The following is an 18,286-nucleotide window of genomic DNA, read 5'->3' on the forward strand; positions in this document are numbered from 1 at the left end:
TCTCACACACACACTCTCACACACACACACACACACACACTCACCCACACACACACACTCTCTCACACACACACTCACACACACACACTCACACATACACACACTCTCACAAACACACACTCACACTCTCTCTCTCTCACACACACACACACACACTCACACTCACATTCACACTCACTCACACACACACTCACACATATACACACATACACGCACTCTCACAAACACACTCACACTCTCTCACACACACTCACATTCACACTCACACACATACACACTCTCACAAACACACACTCACTCACTCACACACACACAATCTCACACACGCGCACACACACACACTCACATTCACACTCACTCACACTCACACACACACACACACACACTCACACATATACACACACACACTCTCACAAACACACTCACACTCTCTCACGCACACACTCACATTCACACTCACTCACACACACACTCACACATATACACACATACACACTCTCACAAACACACTCACACTCTCTCACGCACACACTCACATTCACACTCACTCACACTCACACACACACACACACACACTCTCACACACACACACACACACTCACACACACACACTCACACACACACACTCACACACACACACACACACACTCACACATATACACACATACACACACTCTCACAAACACACACTCACACTCTCTCACACACACACACGCACACTCTCTCACGCACACACTCACATTCACACTCACTCACACACACACTCACACATATACACACATACACACTCTCACAAACACACTCACACTCTCTCACACATGCACACACTCACACTCACATTCACACTCACTCACACACACTCACACATACACACTCTCACAAACACACACTCACTCACTCACACGCGCACACACACACACACACACACACACACAAACTCACTCTCACACACACACACACACACTCTCTCACACACACACACACACACACACACACAAACACACACACACACACACAAACTCACACACACATCACTGACCGTTAGCACACCACAATTACAGTCACTCTACGTGGAAATTAATCACACGCTGAAACTTCAGCTACTGAATGTGTTTCGGACAGAGTAGTTCGGGAGGACTGAAGTCGTTGACAAACTCTGATATGAATTTGAACACACATTAGACATTTCTATCATGAAATTCAATCCCTTAATGTCCCGCACTGATTGGATGTCATGTTAATGCTGGCGTCGCTCACAGTTGTTGCTGTCTTTGTTGTGGTGCAGTTTTGACTGTGCGATGCAGGCTCTGAAGAACACAGCCACAAACACGGCGGACGAGCTGGCGGAGGTGTTCACGGAGATGAGGGCGCACCTGTACCTGTACTCCGGGACGCTGCTGCTGAAGAGGGCACAGGACGGGGTGCAGCAGTGGAGGGCTGTGCTGGATCTGGCCGCTCTCTGTTATCTCGTATCCTATCAGGTACACCACTTCCTCTTCCTCACGCGCTCGTGCCGTCTGATCCTCCACCTTACAGCGTCTCATCTGCTTCTCTCGCAGGCTCCGAGACCCAAAGCCAGGAGCTTCAAGAGTGAGCAGGCGTCCCATGAGCCTCTGGAGCTGCTGGCCTGTGATCGTCAGAGTCAGGCGGGTCACATGCTGCTGAACCTGAGCCGGGACGTGGAGCAGCTGCTGAAGGACGTGGTGGAGGCCTTCGGGAACCGGAGCGGCACGGGCCGTCTGTTCAGCGCACAGCTATTCAGCGCACAGACGCAGGAGCAGCTCTCCTTCATCTGCAACGATGATATCCACGTCCTCAGCGTACATGTGCCCAAAGCCGTGGATCTGGCCAAGTGTGACAGCGGTGAGTGTCAGACAGGAGTGCCAGTGAGTGTGTGTTGGGTCTGCTGTAGATGCTGATGCAGTGTGTGTCTCTGTGTGTGTGTGTGTGTGTGTGTGTCACAGGAGTGTCAGCATCGCACGCGGGTGATCTGCAGCAGCTGGCGTGGCTCGGTCTGCAGTGGGCGCTCATGGGTCAAAGCGTGAGTCTGCAGGACTGGCTGAAGCAGCTCTTCCCTCGCCTCACGCTCGAGACCTCCAAACTGGACACCAACGCGCCGGAATCCATCTGCCTGCTGGACCTGGAGGTGCGTTCACTGCCTCAGCAAGTCTTACTCTGAATGTGACACGTTAATCCACAGAGGAAGATGTCAGGAACAGGGTCTGTGCAGAGCTTTATTTATGACTGATGATTGTGTCAGACTGATGCTGTAGGTGGCGGAGCTTTTCTGAAATACTTTCTTGTAATTAATGCTAGAGCCCGACCGATATGGGTTTTTGGGGGCCGATACCGACACTAGGGAGTAAAAACACGCCGATATCGCTATATCGGCCGATATTCTGTGTGTATATTATAGTACAGTACCAGTCAAAAATTTGGACACTTTCCCATTCGTGTGTCCAAACAGAATATAACAGATTATATATACACATAAACACATTTTTTGCAATGATCACTCAGATGTGGTGATCAAACACTTATAATGGTGACAGAGATACGTAATGGAGGCAGGGCATTTAACTATTTAACAATAAACTTTATTATCCAAAATGAGTCTGACATCAGTGCACTGAACAGTAAAGTTGAAGTTTATTCAACTTTAATTCAATTCAATTCCATTCAACTTTATTCCGTTGAAGTTTATTTCACTTCGGAACATTCATTCACGGATTTGCGCTACTGTCTTCACACACAGACGAAACTTACTAGAGAAGTGTGACAATACACCTCTGTAAATAAATACTAGGCCTTTTTAAATTCACGTCTCGCGCACTTTAATGCCCTTTGAATGTAACGTGTACGTTCCCTTGGAACTGGAATCATGGCGGAACTTCATGTGAAGTCCACTTCGCAGGGCACTTACGGTCGAATAAGACCACGCGTGAATGCTGCCTGAACAAGAAACCTCCTTACTGAAGGGAAAGTGTTGGCTGGTGTCACTATCTCGCAAACGCGCCGGCAGATCTCCACCAAATTTGGGGGATCCCTTCAGCTCGAGGAGCCCTCTCGAACGCCACCCTCCGCGCATCGGTAGCCCCCCGGGATCGCCAGATCGGTCGGCGCCCAGCCGTGAATTTAACCACTTGTAACTCCCGGACCCCGGGGGCTATCGACGCGGGGGTGGTCTCATTCGAAAGCGGGCCTCTAGACGTACACTCGATTCGTGTTCGAGAGGGTTCCTCGAGCTGAAGGGATCCCCCGGATTTGGTGCGGACTCGCCGCGCTGTTATGGAGATATGGCCGTTCAAAGTTTCAATGGTATTCCATACACTTAAGCTTTAAAGCATTTCATCCAGGTCGCCAGTAGCAAACAATAGTGCTCAGTCTGCTTGTTCTGCCCTCGTTAAAGAGTTCTCCTCCTTAAACTAGGCAGATAGATAACTCCTTCCACAGGGACGTCGAATTGAAGCATGATTTATTATGACCACCTCTTCAAATATAATTGTAACAGAGTAAAAAGACAAAGCTTCTTTAAATGATTGCTAAGATGATGAAAAGATTGAAAATAGCTGCTTTAACCGTGTGACTATCAGCATCAACTGAGTAAAACAAGATGGCTGCTATTAAGGTCAGAGGTTACTGTCGAAACGTATAGAATAGCCACCTAGTGGCTCAAAAACTAAACTGCACTGGAAACGGTACACTGCTTGACAAACTACGTAATTACACCATTTACAAGCATTTTATCTGCATTATATTTTCTGTAAAAAAAAAAATCGGTGGCATATCGGCGGCATATTCTCCGATACCGATATATCTGCAACAGGCTCATATCGGCCGATAAAATCGCCAAAACGAAATATCGGTCGGGCTCTAATTAATACGGTAATCTAAAGGGATAGTTCAGCCAAAAGCCCTCAGGCCATCCAAGATGTAGGTGACTTTTTTTTTTATTTTCTTCCAGCAGAACGGTAATGCAGATTTTTAGCTGAAACCGTGCTCCTTGGTGGTTCATAGAAGGCAAGTCAGTGGCTGCCTGTTTTTGGGAATAAGCAAAGCATGACAGGCGACAAAATGAATCCCCGTGGCTCCTGATGAAATATTGAGGTCTTATGAAGCAAAACGATCGGTCTGTGCAAGAAACTGAACATTATTCACAGCTTTATTATTACCTGTAATCCAGAGCCTCAGGCAAACGGGGAAATGCTATTCTTTTCCACAAACTAGTTCTTTCGGACAGTTTGATTCAGTGAACTGGTTCAAATAATGTCACATGTATGCAATTATATTATTCAAATGTTAAATTATTTCTAAAGCATATGAAGTGAATAAACTAATCTTAATCATCTCACCTTTTTACATAGACTGCAGGGCTCACAAAATTTCTAAATCCCGGGCAGCCCTTTGGGCAGGCATTCTTCAGATTTTGGTAGCTCAAAATGAATGTAACTAGCCCGAATAAAAAAAGACATTGGCTGAACTTCTCTGAGGACAAATCAGCATGATCAAAAACTTCAGAGATTGTATTTTTCTTCTAATAACGAGTCGAGAGAGTAGATGTGCAACGGATCACAAACTCATGGTTCGGATCATATTAAGGATTTTAAGTCACTGATCTGGTAATTTCTTATCAAAAAATGGTTCTTTATTATTCAAAGAACACTTATTATTTAAAGAAAAGTACTTCTTTCAGGGTTCGTACGGTCATGAAAAACCTGGAAAAGTCATGGAATTTTAAAACGGCAATTTTCAGGCCTGGAAAAGTTTTGGGGAAATAAATAAACCCAGGAAGTTTTGGAAAAGTCATGGAATTTTAAAACGGCAATTTTCAGGCCTGGAAAAGTTTTGGGGAAATAAATAAACCCAGGAAGTTTTGGAAAAGTCATGGAATTTTAAAACGGCAATTTTCAGGCCTGGAAAAGTTTTGGGGAAATAAATAAACCCAGGAAGTTTTGGAAAAGTCATGGAATTTTAAAACGGCAATTTTCAGGCCTGGAAAAGTTTTGGGGAAATAAATAAACCCAGGAAGTTTTGGAAAAGTCATGGAACTCTATTTCCCAAATCTCTGTATAATAGAATTGTGTTGAATCAGGTCCTGAATTTCGGTGCGGGATTGCGCATAGGCTATATCGCATAATTTTACTCATTCCCGCAGCTTTTGACTTTTAAAATGATGGATAATCACACATTTATTACACATATATATATATATATATATATAGCATGTATGTTTGATGAGTAAATAAATCCACACGGACGATCAGATCAAATCAGTCTTTTAAAAACAGCGTGAGTGATTCAGCTGTACGCGTCTTCTCTCTTTGACTTTCTCTTAAAACGGCTTCACATCGGCACATCTTGTCTGCATTTTCGTTACTTTAAGTGAATTTAGAAATACGTTTGGAACATTTTTTGTTTGTTAAATTCAAGTTTTTGTTTTTAAAGTAGCCTAACGACCAAGCGGCCAGCGGCAGACAGTGAGTTAGCCTATGTTTGATCAATTTAGCCTTCTCAAATCATCACCACTTGACTAAAATGAAATCTATATATAAAATACTTAAAAAGTGTGAATCCAATCATTTGTGCGCTGGACAGAAACACAAATACACACTGGACAGTTTGCACTCAAGGATCGGCGCCTGTGAACAAAACTAATAAAGGTAAACTTTTTTTAAAGACAAGTGAACTGTCGGTAATAAAATAAGAGCAAACAAACAAATGACAAGCACAGATAAATAAAATAGAACAATGTTACAAATGAAATAAGATCTAACGTTGTTTCTTCACCGTTTATGTTCACTTGAGGCATAACCGACTGTGTTTACAAGAACGCTTGCCGAGGCACTTATTTTAAGATCGTTTTGTGTGAATGTGTTCAAGCGAAAGAGGAATCAGTTCTGTGTTTGTGTGCTGTCTGAAACGCTGCTCTTGAATGAGTGCACACGAGCACCGGATTGAGTTCTCTTTCACCTCTTCATGTGCTTGAGTGGATTAAAACGCTTCAATTGACAACACGTGTAAATGATCAGCTACGATCCAGTTCACCCCACAAGCGGAGCTTATATCACTAATCTAGATAGGTTAGAAACTTTAACTTTAGTTTGGTTTTGTTAGACTTCAATATGTCGTTAAGAGTCATGGCTATTAATTTTGCGTTGCCTGTAAATGTGTTTTGACTCAAGTGACGGCAGCCATTGACTTCACCAAGGAGCACGGTTTCATCTAAAAATCTTCTGTACTGTTCCAGTGAGTGCTCCAGAGGACAGTAACAGCACATTTTCCTTGTTGGGTGAACTGTCCCTTTAATATCTATAACCGTGTCATTCTGTAAAGCTCTAGCTAGCATGCAGGATTGTCCTAGACACTTCAACAATCTGGCTGATCTGTTATCCAGAACTGTAGCTTCATTTGTCAAGTCACGTGTGTTTCAGTAGCACTTTACACAAAGCAGCTACACACAGAAGCAGGAAAATAACACGATCAGTGATGCAAACGTAATCAAATAGGAAAGCAGCTCTACAGAAGACTGTAGTGTCATTCAGGTCAGTTTAGTTTTTGTTCTCATCTATGCGGTCAAATCAGTAATATTACTGGCTATAATGTGTCTTTTAAAGCCCAGCAGAGCAGGTGAAGGCTCTCTGACTGCACGAGGACACAGTGCCGCACACTGGTGTCCTGTGATGAGCAGCGTCTCGGTGCTGAAGGCCTCTGTGTGTGTTGCAGGTGTTCGTGTGCGGCGTGGTGTTCTGCAGTCAGGCGCAGCTGCAGGAGCGGGGGAAGATGGCCTGCTCTCAGCCGCACGAGCCGCGCTGTCTGCCGCTGCACATCATGAAGCTGCTGTCGTCTGACAGACAGAGAGAGTGGTGGGATGCTGTCTACAGCCTGATTCACAAGAGAGCGCAGTGAGTGACTCCTCCTGTGTGTGTGTGTGTGTGTGTGTGTGAGACGTCGTGTGTTCCTGACTGCAGTGTGTGTGTCTCAGGCCCGGGACGTCTGCTAAACTGCGTCTGCTCGTGCAGCACGGTCTGGGCACGCTGCGCGCCGGAGAGAAACACGGCCTGCAGCCGGCGCTGCTCATACACTGGGCTAAACACCTGACTGACGCGGTACGTCCTGACCACCTGCGCCTCATACAGATCATTCCTCACACAGCGTAACTGTAAAAGCTCATGCAGTCTGCTGAGGGAAGGAGTTATCATTGGGTTCACATGTATTCATATACTTCAGCTCTTTTGGCCACATCTTAGAGTGCTAGTAACACTTTCTGCAACGGTTTCTCTTTCTTTAAAAAGTCTTGCCCTCCACAAATTTGTAGTTTGCATGCACTCCTTCATCAGTGTATTTGTCTTGCTTTCCAACACAAATATCTACACATCCTTGATTCAAGATACTTTTACTTGAGATGTAATGCAAAATTAAGTCTTGCGAAATTGAACAAAACTAAGTGAGTTTATGATAAAACAAGAACAAATGTCAATGAAATTAAAATGTTTTCTCTTTGAATTAAGTGGGTTTCTTCTGAGCCCATAGGAGATATTTGTTCATAAACTCACTTCATTTTGAGCTAATTTTCTAGAAAACAAGACATCTTCCTTTGTAACTTTCCTTCTCAAGGAAAGGTGTCTTAATTTAAGAATCTTTAGACATTTGCACTGAAAAACAAGACAAAAACACAGAGGAAGACTTTTTTCTCTCTCTCTGTGATCAGAAGAAATGTAATTTCTATATTCTGGTGACTGTGAGCAGAGCTATTTAAACCTAAAGCTTTTTTTGTAAAATGGATTAAAAAGTAATGGAGATTTGTTGGAAGTATTTTCCACTTTAAAATGTTGCTAATACCTCTCATTGTGTTTCTCCAAGGATTTACATTAAACAAAACATTGACACATTGTTCCCTTCAGATTAATCCTTTCATTGCCTTTACTTGGTTTTAAGAAGAACTTGGTGTTAAATGTGCCGTGTGTGTGTGTGTGTGTGTGTGTGTGTGTGTGTGTGTGTGTTCCCTTCAGATTAATCCTTTCATTGCCTTTACTTTGTTTTAAGAAGAACTTGGTGTTAAATGTGCCGTGTGTGTGCGTGTGCGTGTGCGTGCGTGCGTGTGCGTGCGTGTGTGTGTGTGTGTGTGTGTGTCTGGCTCTGCGGGTGAACTCCTACTACGATCAGAAGGAGTATGCTAGCCGCAGTGTGCACTACTGGAGGGTTGTGCTCCCCCTGCTGGAGAAGGTCCGACACAAACGCAGCATCCCTGAACCCCTGCAGCCCATGTTCATGCACTTTCAGAGCAGAGACATACAGGTATCTCCGTTACTTCAGTGCTTTGGCTGCTGGGATGTGCGTGGCTTCCTGCTGCGGTCTTTGTTTTCTGTTACTGTGTCGTCTCTAATGATCTTTTGGACGTCAGCCCTCTCAGGTGCGAGTGTATGAGGAAGATGCAGTCATAAGCTTCGCCACACTCCTTGACATCGAGGGCAACACAGAGGAGGCCATCGTGAAGCTGGAGCAGCTCAACAGCATCTCGTCTAACTGGCATCTGGCGAAGGTAACGGCGCAGTCACACTGACTCCGCTTCAGCTCATCGGCAGCTCCGTCTGAAGGAGCTAGCGCTGTGTCTGACAGCTTTTGACGTGTCTCATGTGTCGATCGCCAGATCTATCAGAGGCTGTCGGAGGAGGCAGGGAACGGGCTTGAGGAAACTCAGGGCATGTGCACCAGCTTCCTCCTGAAGTTCAGGAAATACTTGGCCAAGATTTATCAGGCCAATGCAGAGGATATGGAGAAGGTATGTGAAACTCACCACTGACTCCCTCGTATGGTCTCTGTGCTGCTCTCTTTATTCACACAAGTGGCCATGGCAGGACAGTTTTTAGTGCTGTTTGTATTAAACCTCTCAGACACTCTAGGGCTCAGAAGATGCTTTTCAAAAGCACTGCATTCCTCCTGTTCACTCAGATTCAACAACTAGAGCACCATGCAGCCCAGATCATATATACTAGGGGTTGAACGACTTCTGATTTTTTGAAGTCGACTCTTATGTGATGAAAATCGAGTTGAAGTCGACTAGTCACTAATGACGTCATTAATGAACACATAACTCTGGAGCTGTGATAAACAGCTTGTGCACAGCTATGGCATACGACACAGCGCTGCCCACACGGCTGTTGCTACTGTAACAGCTTTTTTATCAGTTGTTTTGTCTTTAAGTCATTATAGTTCTCACAGATTTCTGCTCGTTCTAAATCAGAAACAGATAAAGTGACGTCATTAATGAACACATAACTCTGGAGCTGTGATAAACAGCTTGTGCACAGCTATGGCATACGACACAGCGCTGCCCACACGGCTGTTGCTACTGTAACAGCTTTTTTATCAGTTGTTTTGTCTTTAAGTCATTATAGTTCTCACAGATTTCTGCTCGTTCTAAATCAGAAACAGATAAAGCAGCACAGTAAAGATTACATTAATATGAATGCATTAGTGAGAGCGATTGCGTGTGAATTAATTATTCCTGGCAGCGTCTCTCTACTAGTAGTGAAGCTGTGGGATTTAGTTAAGAAATAAATTATTGAACTTTTCAGTTTCTAAGCTATTTTATTGAGAAATCACAGAACAGTGTTGACAATACATTTCTGCGCTGAATGATTCTGTGTGTGTGATGTATGAGCTACTGTCTGTAGCCTGTGTGTGTGTGTGTGTGTGTGTGTGTGTGTGTGTGATGTACGAGCTACTGTCTGTAGCCTGTGTGTGTGTGTGAGTCGGTGCAACCAACGCTCCCGCTCCCACTCGTATTTGTAAATTTTAAGCCACTAAAAGACTATTTAAATATGAATCCTGCGTGTCTCTGTGTTAATGAATGGTGCAGACGCACGGACGCACGGTTTACTTGTACTGAAGCGCGTGACACGGTGATATTAACGTCTGCTGTCTCACTAAATGAGGGCATAAATACATAAATACATGAAACTGCTCTTTGAGAGTCACTTCATGAGCATTTGACAGTTTCATTTGAGTAAAACTATCCTCATATCATATACACACAGAAATGTAAAGGTATTCACAGCAACCCGTCAAAATTAAAGTTTGGTTTAACTTGAAGGCATTGTGGCAGAAATACATTACTATTGTTCAGTAGAATGTGATAGGCTACTACTGTTACTAAAATGATTGATTAAAACCTTATTTTTAAGGAATAATCATACAACATTTCTTCAATGTTTTAATTGTAATATTAAATCCATTTTATTATCCAAAAAAAATCACATTTGTTTAATTTTCATTAATTAAAAGATAAATTAAATAAATGTTTTATGCCTTAAAAATGTAAATACACAACACAGAATTTCTGAGGGAAAAAACTCATAAGGCTATTCTGCCGTGCAATTTTTTTTTAATGAGTTATTGATATTTTTGGGACATTCAAGACATAATTTATCATGTGTATAAGTATCTTGAGTCAATTTGGTTGTTTTTCCGAGAAAATAATGAGTCGTCTCAACCGTAACTTTGAAAAGCCCCAGAGAAACCAAGGCAGAGCACCGTATAACACCAGTTACGGCTCTTTCACTTTGTTTGGAATGCTCAAACTGAGTTACGGCATTCTGACTTTGTTTAGCCATTCGTCAATATGAAGTTACGGTGCCGGCTTGGAGTTATACGGTGTTCTGCCTTTGTTTTACTGTCCATTAAAGTCTGCCTCATTTTAGTTACGGTGTAGACAAACAAATTAGATGGATCGCGATCTACCAAACAGCTCCATATAACAAAGCACTGTAAAGACTAGATACCTTGGCAGTAATATGTAATCGTGAATAACCTTTAAATATTTTTTTTTCTTTTTGTAATGCAGATTATTCACCAGGCTGTCACTTCTAGTTGATGTCAAGTCGGTGCAACCCCTAATATATACACCGGTCTCCATGCATATGGAGGGGTGTGCGATACACCGATTGAAAGAAGGTTGTAGTCAAATGTTTTAAAAGTGTATAAAATTTTTGATCACTGCTACTAAGGAAATTGTCTTGAGGACTGTTGCTTTTTCGTCAGTGTTTGTAATCACATTTCCATAATGTGTGTCTATATATTGTGTTTTTGTTTTGTTTGTTTTTTTGTGATCAGCCACGGTTTTAAGAATATTGTGACGCAAATCTTTGCTCATGGTCACCGCTGGCATGTCTGTCTGTGTGTTTGTGAAGTTACCGGTGTCTATGGAGGAGGTGATGGATTTGTTGAATGAGGTCAGCCAGCAGCTTGAAGATGTTGGTGAGATGTGTGAAGATCAGGTGGACTATCCTGTGACATCCAGCCCCGGGCAGCCCGCTGAAGGCCATGTCAGATTCTCCACTCCTTCCCCATCCAAGAGTGCGACGTCTCCGTCCAAAAGATCTGTGGTACGTCACGGCTCAGGTGTTTGTGCTCAGACTCTGTGTGCCGTTTACCGCTGCTGATTGTCTCTGTCTCCCTCCTGCAGTTCTCCCCCAAAACACCACCTCACTGGGTGGAGGACCAGAAGTCACTGCTGCAGATATTATGCCAGCAGGTCGAGGCCTTGAAGGTCAGTCCGACACCAACAGCTGCAGAAGAATCCATCACTTTCTTTGCTTTTGCTTTGGCACCGTGTGAATTTACCTTCTGAGCGTTATTTTGATTGTTTTATCTGTGGTTTTGTCTGTTCTGCATGTCAAAAGTTATTCAAAAAGGCATTGTTTAATTGTGGAGTGAAGAGAACAGAGAGATTGAACAGTTTGAGCAAGAGCGCTGTAGACTTGAGTCCACGCTCCCAGTTCAGAGCCAGACTGCAGGACGTTTGCTTGCACTAATGCACACAAGCTTAGATGCTTTCTTAATCCAGTGCTTATCATAAGAAAAACAACGCTGATATCTAGAATGTTAGACTCGTGGTGCTGTTCATAAGACATAAGATTATAAATGAAAACGCTTCCTTCATAATGACTGAAGCGCACTCACTTCATTTCAGCGTGAGTTCACTCTTGCCGGAACTCCCGTTATTATTGAAACTAATGCACTCAATCTTTTGCTCACATCATGTCTTTGTGCAGAAGCGCACTGAACACAGTTTGATGAACGGTTGATGAACTTAACTGCCTCCGATTGGCTGTTGCGTTCTTGTGCTCAACAGACATGTCTGTGATTGGCTGCAGTGCTCAGTGCTGCAAAACGCATTGTAAATGGAAACCATTGCACTTATAAATACATGCAGGAGTGTTTGAAAGCAGCCGGCTGTCAGCAGCAGCCAAACTGAGTCTGTATTGCCAATAATGCAGAAACACTGGTATCAGCACATTTGAATGATTTCACAATCACCTGACAACTCTAGCTAAAGCTTTAAAAAGCATAGTTACCTTTCTGTCTGTTTTTTATGTCTTCTGTTGAATAATCCATGTTTTTATCACTTTAAGATGTACCAAGATGTATCGTTTAGAAAGGACTCAGTGGAATATATGCACATAAACGTGCTGGATGGTGTTTGAAGTGCTGAAGTAGATGAAATGTGTCCATAAAGCCTTTAAACACACACTGCACTGATCGAGCTCATGCACCAGCCAGTGCTGTGATTGGATTAGCGCTCATGAATGACTCTGTTCTGATCTTATACTACACGGCACATCAAATTATGTGTGATGTGAAACCTTTTTCAATTATCTGCAAATGAAATGGTCATCCTGACCAAAGGAAAAATAAAACCTTGCTTTGTTTGGTGAACATTTTCATCAAACATTCTCTGTCAGTGTGAAAAGGGCCCGGTACCAGCTGAGAACAAGTGTTTTGGAAACTCATTTCTGATGTTTTATTTTTTTTCGTCTCACGCAGAATGAGGTTCATGACCTGCGCCATAACTCTTCAGATGCCACGCCATCCTCGTATAGGATGCATAGAGACAATTATGCTGCAGAAGGACTTCAGGAAACATTTCCTGCGGCGCAGACACTCCACGGTGTTCCTCTCACTGGTCAGTTCAATGACTTCCCCAAATCAGCAGTCTTTGATTTAAATTGTAAGTGTATCCAAGTGGTTCTTAAAGTGTACCCCCCCCCCAGTCTTGTTCACTTTCAACTAGGGCTGCACGATAAATCGCATGTGATATTTAACGTGCATCTTGTCAGTAAAGCCGGTTCTGTAATCAGCGGGCTTTCACGTGGAGCAACATTAACTACAAAGAGCCCTTGTTAACTGACGAGCTGCACAAAACCACGTTCATATTTTGCAGATGTTTGGCGCAGCTCGTCAGTGAACAACGGCTCTGTGTAGTTAATGCTGCTCAATGTGAAAGCACGCACGTGATGGAGATTTACCGCTGATTACAGAACCGGCTTTCTGACAAGATGCGCGTTAAATATCGCATGCGATTTATCGTTCAGCCCTACTTTCAACATTCAAATATACAGACGATCTCGCAACAGTAGACGTGAGAAACAATGAGGCTTGTGCAGGTTCTTTCCTCTATGTATGTGCTTTGCTTATGCAAACAGACTAATGCTCTTGCATGCACACCAGATTCAAATGGGGAAGGACAAGATTTTGTGTGAGTGTGACTTTACAATCTGTTTTTCACAAAGCAACTCGAATCATATGGATTTGCCTAGAGTAAAAATTTTGTAATTTTTAATCACTTTAGTTTTTTGGGGGGGGACCAATGAGAACCACTTGTATATACAATAATTGAGATCTGATTAAAACCGTTCCTTTCATTTGTCTCAGTTGCTACTACAGGTCCCTCTGTGTACTATAACCAGTCTCCAGCATATAATTCACAGTATCTTCTGCACACCGCTGCGAATGTCACACCAACAAAGGTACTGGAGGCATTTTCATGTAAACACAATATATTCTACCTTACAGTAAAGAGGCCGAGAATCTATATCAGAGTATTGTTTGTTTGCCTCTGCAGGGCCCAGTATATGGGATGAATCGTCTTCCTCCACAGCAGCATATGTATTCCTACCAACAATCAACACACACCCCACCTCTCCAGTCAACACCCGCATGCATGTATCCTCAAGAACAGGTCTTCGGTCCTCCCATCCGCTTTGAGTCACCAGCTACATCCTTACGGCTCCTCCTGCCAAATTGTTTTCTTTTGGACTTTCTGGAGATTCCGCTAAAAGCGCCACCAGCACTGATGTCAGCTCAAAGGGCTTCACATTTGGATCTCAAGTTCCAGTTTCTTTTAAGTTTGGATCGAAGGATGCTGCCGTCACATCTGCTGGCTTTGTAGCTCAGGCTGAGAAGAAAGCAATTCAGTCTGATGCACCACAACAAGAGAAAGTGTCAGCAGGTCCAGCAGTCCCATTTGGCACTGGATTTGGTGCTCAGTTTGCCAAAGGATCGAAGGATGCTGCCGTCACATCTGCTGACTTTGTAGCTCAGGCTGAGAAGAAAGCAATTCAGTCTGATGCACCACAACAACAGAAAGTGTCAGCAGGTCCAGCAGTCCCATCTGGCACTGGATTTGGTGCTCAGTTTGCCAAGAAAGAGGGTCAGTGGGACTGTGACTCCTGCCTAGTGAGGAATGATGCCTCAGCAACTGAATGCGTTTCTTGCCAAGCCCCCTGCAGCACTGAAAAAAGTAAAGCAACATCGCAAGGTGGGCTAGCTGCCATGTTTGGTAAAAAAGATGGACAGTGGGACTGTGACACTTGCCTGGTAAGAAACAAAGGTTCGTCCAGCCATTGTGTTTCATGTCAGACAGCAAACCCAAATATGAAAAACACGACCTCTGCTGCACCGTCAAGTTCCTCTTTTTCCTTCAGTTTTGGTAGTTCTAGCAGCCAACCTGCTGCGACAGGATTTAAAGCCAACTTCAATCCAGGCACTGCTTCCTTTCAGTTCGGCACAAGTCAGGATAAAGCATCCTCAGAAGGCTTCAAGTTTGAGTCATCCACAACTGAGGCTGAAAAGTCATCAGGCAGTTCAAGTTTTCCCTTTTCCATGTCGGCGCCTGTTGGCGGATTTAAGTTTGGCATTACAGAATCTGAGGCAAAACCATCAGATGAACAGTCCCAAAATGGATCTGCGTCTGACCTCCTCAAAAATATTGCTGAGCTTCACAAAGAGAAAGAGGCAGCCCCAAGTTCATCAGAACAGTCTGTAGACGCTGATAGTCACGATAATAATCCCCTCTTTACTGGAAAGCCTGACACCTTTAGTTTCGCTGACTTGGCAAAGTCACAAGGCAGTTTTCAGTTTGGCCAGAATGATCCCGCTTTCAAAGGCTTTGCAGGGGCTGGCGAGCAGCTCTTTACAGGAGTTAATTCCAGCTCCAAGGCCGACACCTCTGTCGATCAAGATGATGAAATGTACAAAACCGATGAGAATGACGATATTCAGTTTGAGCCCGTTGTTCAGATGCCGGAGAAGGTCGACCTTGTTACAGGCGAAGAAGATGAGAAAGTCTTGTATTCACAGCGCGTCAAACTCTTCAGATTTGATACGGAAACAAACCAATGGAAAGAAAGAGGAGTTGGCAACCTTAAACTGCTCAAGAATAGCCAGAACGGGAGACTTCGAGTTCTTATGAGGAGAGAGCAGGTGTTTAAAGTGTGTGCTAATCATTGGATCACAACCACAATGAACTTAAAGCCTCTCTCTGGCTCGGATCGAGCCTGGATGTGGATGGCCAGTGACTTCTCAGATGGAGATGCCAAATTAGAACAACTTGCTGCAAAATTCAAAACACCACAGCTTGCAAAAGAGTTCAAGCTGAAATTCGAGGAGTGTCAGCGACTGCTTTTGGACATTCCTTTGCAGACGCCTCACAAGCTCGTGAACACTGGCAGAACGGCCCAGCTTATAAAGCAAGCTGAAGAAATGAAATCTGGGCTTAAGGACCTCAAATCATTCTTGACTTGCCAAAACAAGGATGACAAAAGTTGCGATACAAGTCATAGTACCTCTGCAGTTGTAGTTAAGCTCGACTCTGAGAGCACCGCACCCACTTTAGAATGGGATAATTATGATTTGCGAGAGGAAACGCACGAGGACTGTGCCAGCTCCTCTGTGTGCAATACTCCAGTAGCTAAAAATTTATTCTGCTTTGGCGAATCGTCCACAGGCTTCAGTTTCAGTTTTCAGCCTATTCTCAGTCCCTCTAAGTCTCCATCTAAGCTAAACCAGAGCCAGGCTTCTGTTGGCACAGATGATGAGCAAGAAGCGTCGCAGGAGGAAGAGCGAGATGGTCAGTACTTCGAGCCTGTTGTGCCATTGCCTGATCTTGTTGAAGTCTCAACAGGAGAGGAGAACGAGCAAGTCCTTTTCAGTCACCGGGCCAAATTATACCGCTATGATAAAGATCTCAGTCAGTGGAAGGAACGAGGTATAGGAGACCTTAAAATACTACAACACTATGAAACAAAGCGTGTCAGACTCGTGATGAGACGGGACCAGGTCCTCAAACTGTGTGCAAACCATTGGATTGCTTCCAATATGAAGCTCAAGCCCAAGAAAGGAGCCGAGAAAGCATGGATCTGGAGTGCCTTTGATTTTGCTGAAGAGCAGGGCACGGTGGAACAGCTGGCGGTTCGATTTAAACTGCAGGAAACTGCAGATGCTTTCAAAGAAATCTTCGAAGAGGCGAGGACTGCACAGGAAAAAGACACTCTACTCGCCCCGTTTTCTGCGAGAGTACCTGCCTCCACCCAGGAGACGCTTTGTGGCCAGGCTGCAGTTGCTGTACTTGAGGAAACCACAAAAGAACGTACCGGACTCTCTGAGGAAGACGGTCCTAATCCGGATGGGACACCGGGGGCAAAGCTTGGTGCTCAAAGCAGCAAGAATGTGGTCTCTCCTCCTAAGTTTGTCTTTGGGTCAGACTCTGTGCAGAAGATCTTTAGAAGCCCTTCGCCATCAAAAGAAAAATCTCCTGTTGTGATTCCCAGTTCAGAAGATGAGGAAGTAAGTGCCTCGAGACTGAAAACCTCTGGACCAGCAGTGACCAGCCAGTCATCGGTTGGGACTCCTTTCAGCATACCAACAAGAAGTAAGCTATGTTCTGTGACCCACAGTTATGAATAAAACTGTACCTGTTTGTTTAGCTTGAGTGCTGTCCAACCCTGATCCAAACACACCTGCCTGCAGTTTTCAAGTAGTCCTAAAGATTATGATTAGCTGCTTCAGGTGTGTTCAGCCAAGGTTGGAGCTAAGTGCATCTCTGCTTTAGGTTGTAGTTGGTTTATATTTACTTGTTTAATGAAAACGTTCTTCATGTTCTTATTGTGCCGTTTGTTGACGCATGTTTTTCCCCAAGGAAGTATTTCTGTCCTATATAGACTGATATTCATCCACTCTGATCCTGAGATGGATTAAAGTCCCTCAACAAAATGATTTTTAAAAAACTGTAACACACAACATTATTTTTTAGGTTTGGATTTTAGGCTTTTCAAACATAATCCTATGACTTTTTGGACCTGCGCATCAGCCACCCAGTTTGAAGCCCAAGGTATTTGAGGTCACCGTTTACTGTGGCACATGGAGCTCTCACTGACTGGCATGAGCCGGGAGACCTGACCTTGGCTGAATGATGTGATAACCCAACATTACTCAGGCGTGTGCATGGTCTGAAATCTGCTAACCTTTAGCCGTTTGTTTGACACTTCAGTACAGTTTACAATTAAGGTGCACCAGTGGCTTCAAAGTCCTTCAAGCATTCAGCAGCGAGTGTCTTGTGAAGTGATTTCACATCTTTAAATGTGACACCAGCAGGTGTCATTGCAGGAATTTGCCCTTCCAAGTATTTCTGTCTCTGCTATGAGTAGTTATTAGTATTTTTGGCTCGAAACCCTCTACGTACACCTTGGCAATATAATAGCCATTGGCTAGTAATTTTTTTTTTGTTTACTCGCCAGACTGATATACTATTTTACACACACACACATAGTACATATATACAGTGGGTACGGAAAGTATTCAGACCCCCTAAAATTGTTCACTCTTTGTTATATTGCAGCCATTTGCTAAAATCATTTAAGTTATTTTTTTTTCCTCATTAATGTACACACAGCACCCCATATTGACAGAAAAACACAGAATTGTTGACATTTTTGCAGATTTATTAAAAAAGAAAAACTGAAATATCACATGGTCCTAAGTATTCAGACCCTTTGCTCAGTATTTAGTAGAAGCACCCTTTTGATCTAATACAGCCATGAGTCTTTTTGGGAAAGAGGCAACAAGTTTTTCACACCTGGATTTGGGAATCCTCTGCCATTCCTCCTTGCAGAGCCTCTCCAGTTCTGGCAGGTTGGATGGTAAACGTTGGTGGACAGCAATTTTTAGG

The 18,286-nt window shown here is 43.7% G+C and overlaps 1 protein-coding gene across 1 annotated transcript in view; it reads left to right on the forward strand.

The window, feature by feature from the left end:
• Positions 1–18,286, forward strand: part of LOC107559216 (E3 SUMO-protein ligase RanBP2-like) — a 73,970-nt gene that overhangs the window by 8,221 nt on the left and 47,463 nt on the right. The window contains 15 exon segments of the mRNA XM_016242966.1: positions 1,286–1,481; positions 1,560–1,863; positions 1,965–2,146; positions 6,724–6,902; positions 6,983–7,106; positions 8,134–8,295; positions 8,402–8,539; positions 8,648–8,779; positions 11,190–11,384; positions 11,465–11,548; positions 12,826–12,964; positions 13,714–13,808; positions 13,904–14,068; positions 14,071–16,990; positions 17,372–17,449. Coding sequence (XP_016098452.1) covers positions 1,286–1,481; positions 1,560–1,863; positions 1,965–2,146; positions 6,724–6,902; positions 6,983–7,106; positions 8,134–8,295; positions 8,402–8,539; positions 8,648–8,779; positions 11,190–11,384; positions 11,465–11,548; positions 12,826–12,964; positions 13,714–13,808; positions 13,904–14,068; positions 14,071–16,990; positions 17,372–17,449 — 5,093 coding nt within the window.

Source organism: Sinocyclocheilus grahami, unplaced genomic scaffold (assembly GCF_001515645.1).
Source record: "Sinocyclocheilus grahami isolate Dianchi unplaced genomic scaffold, SAMN03320097.WGS_v1.1 scaffold678.1, whole genome shotgun sequence".
NCBI classification, from domain to species: Eukaryota; Metazoa; Chordata; class Actinopteri; order Cypriniformes; family Cyprinidae; genus Sinocyclocheilus; species Sinocyclocheilus grahami.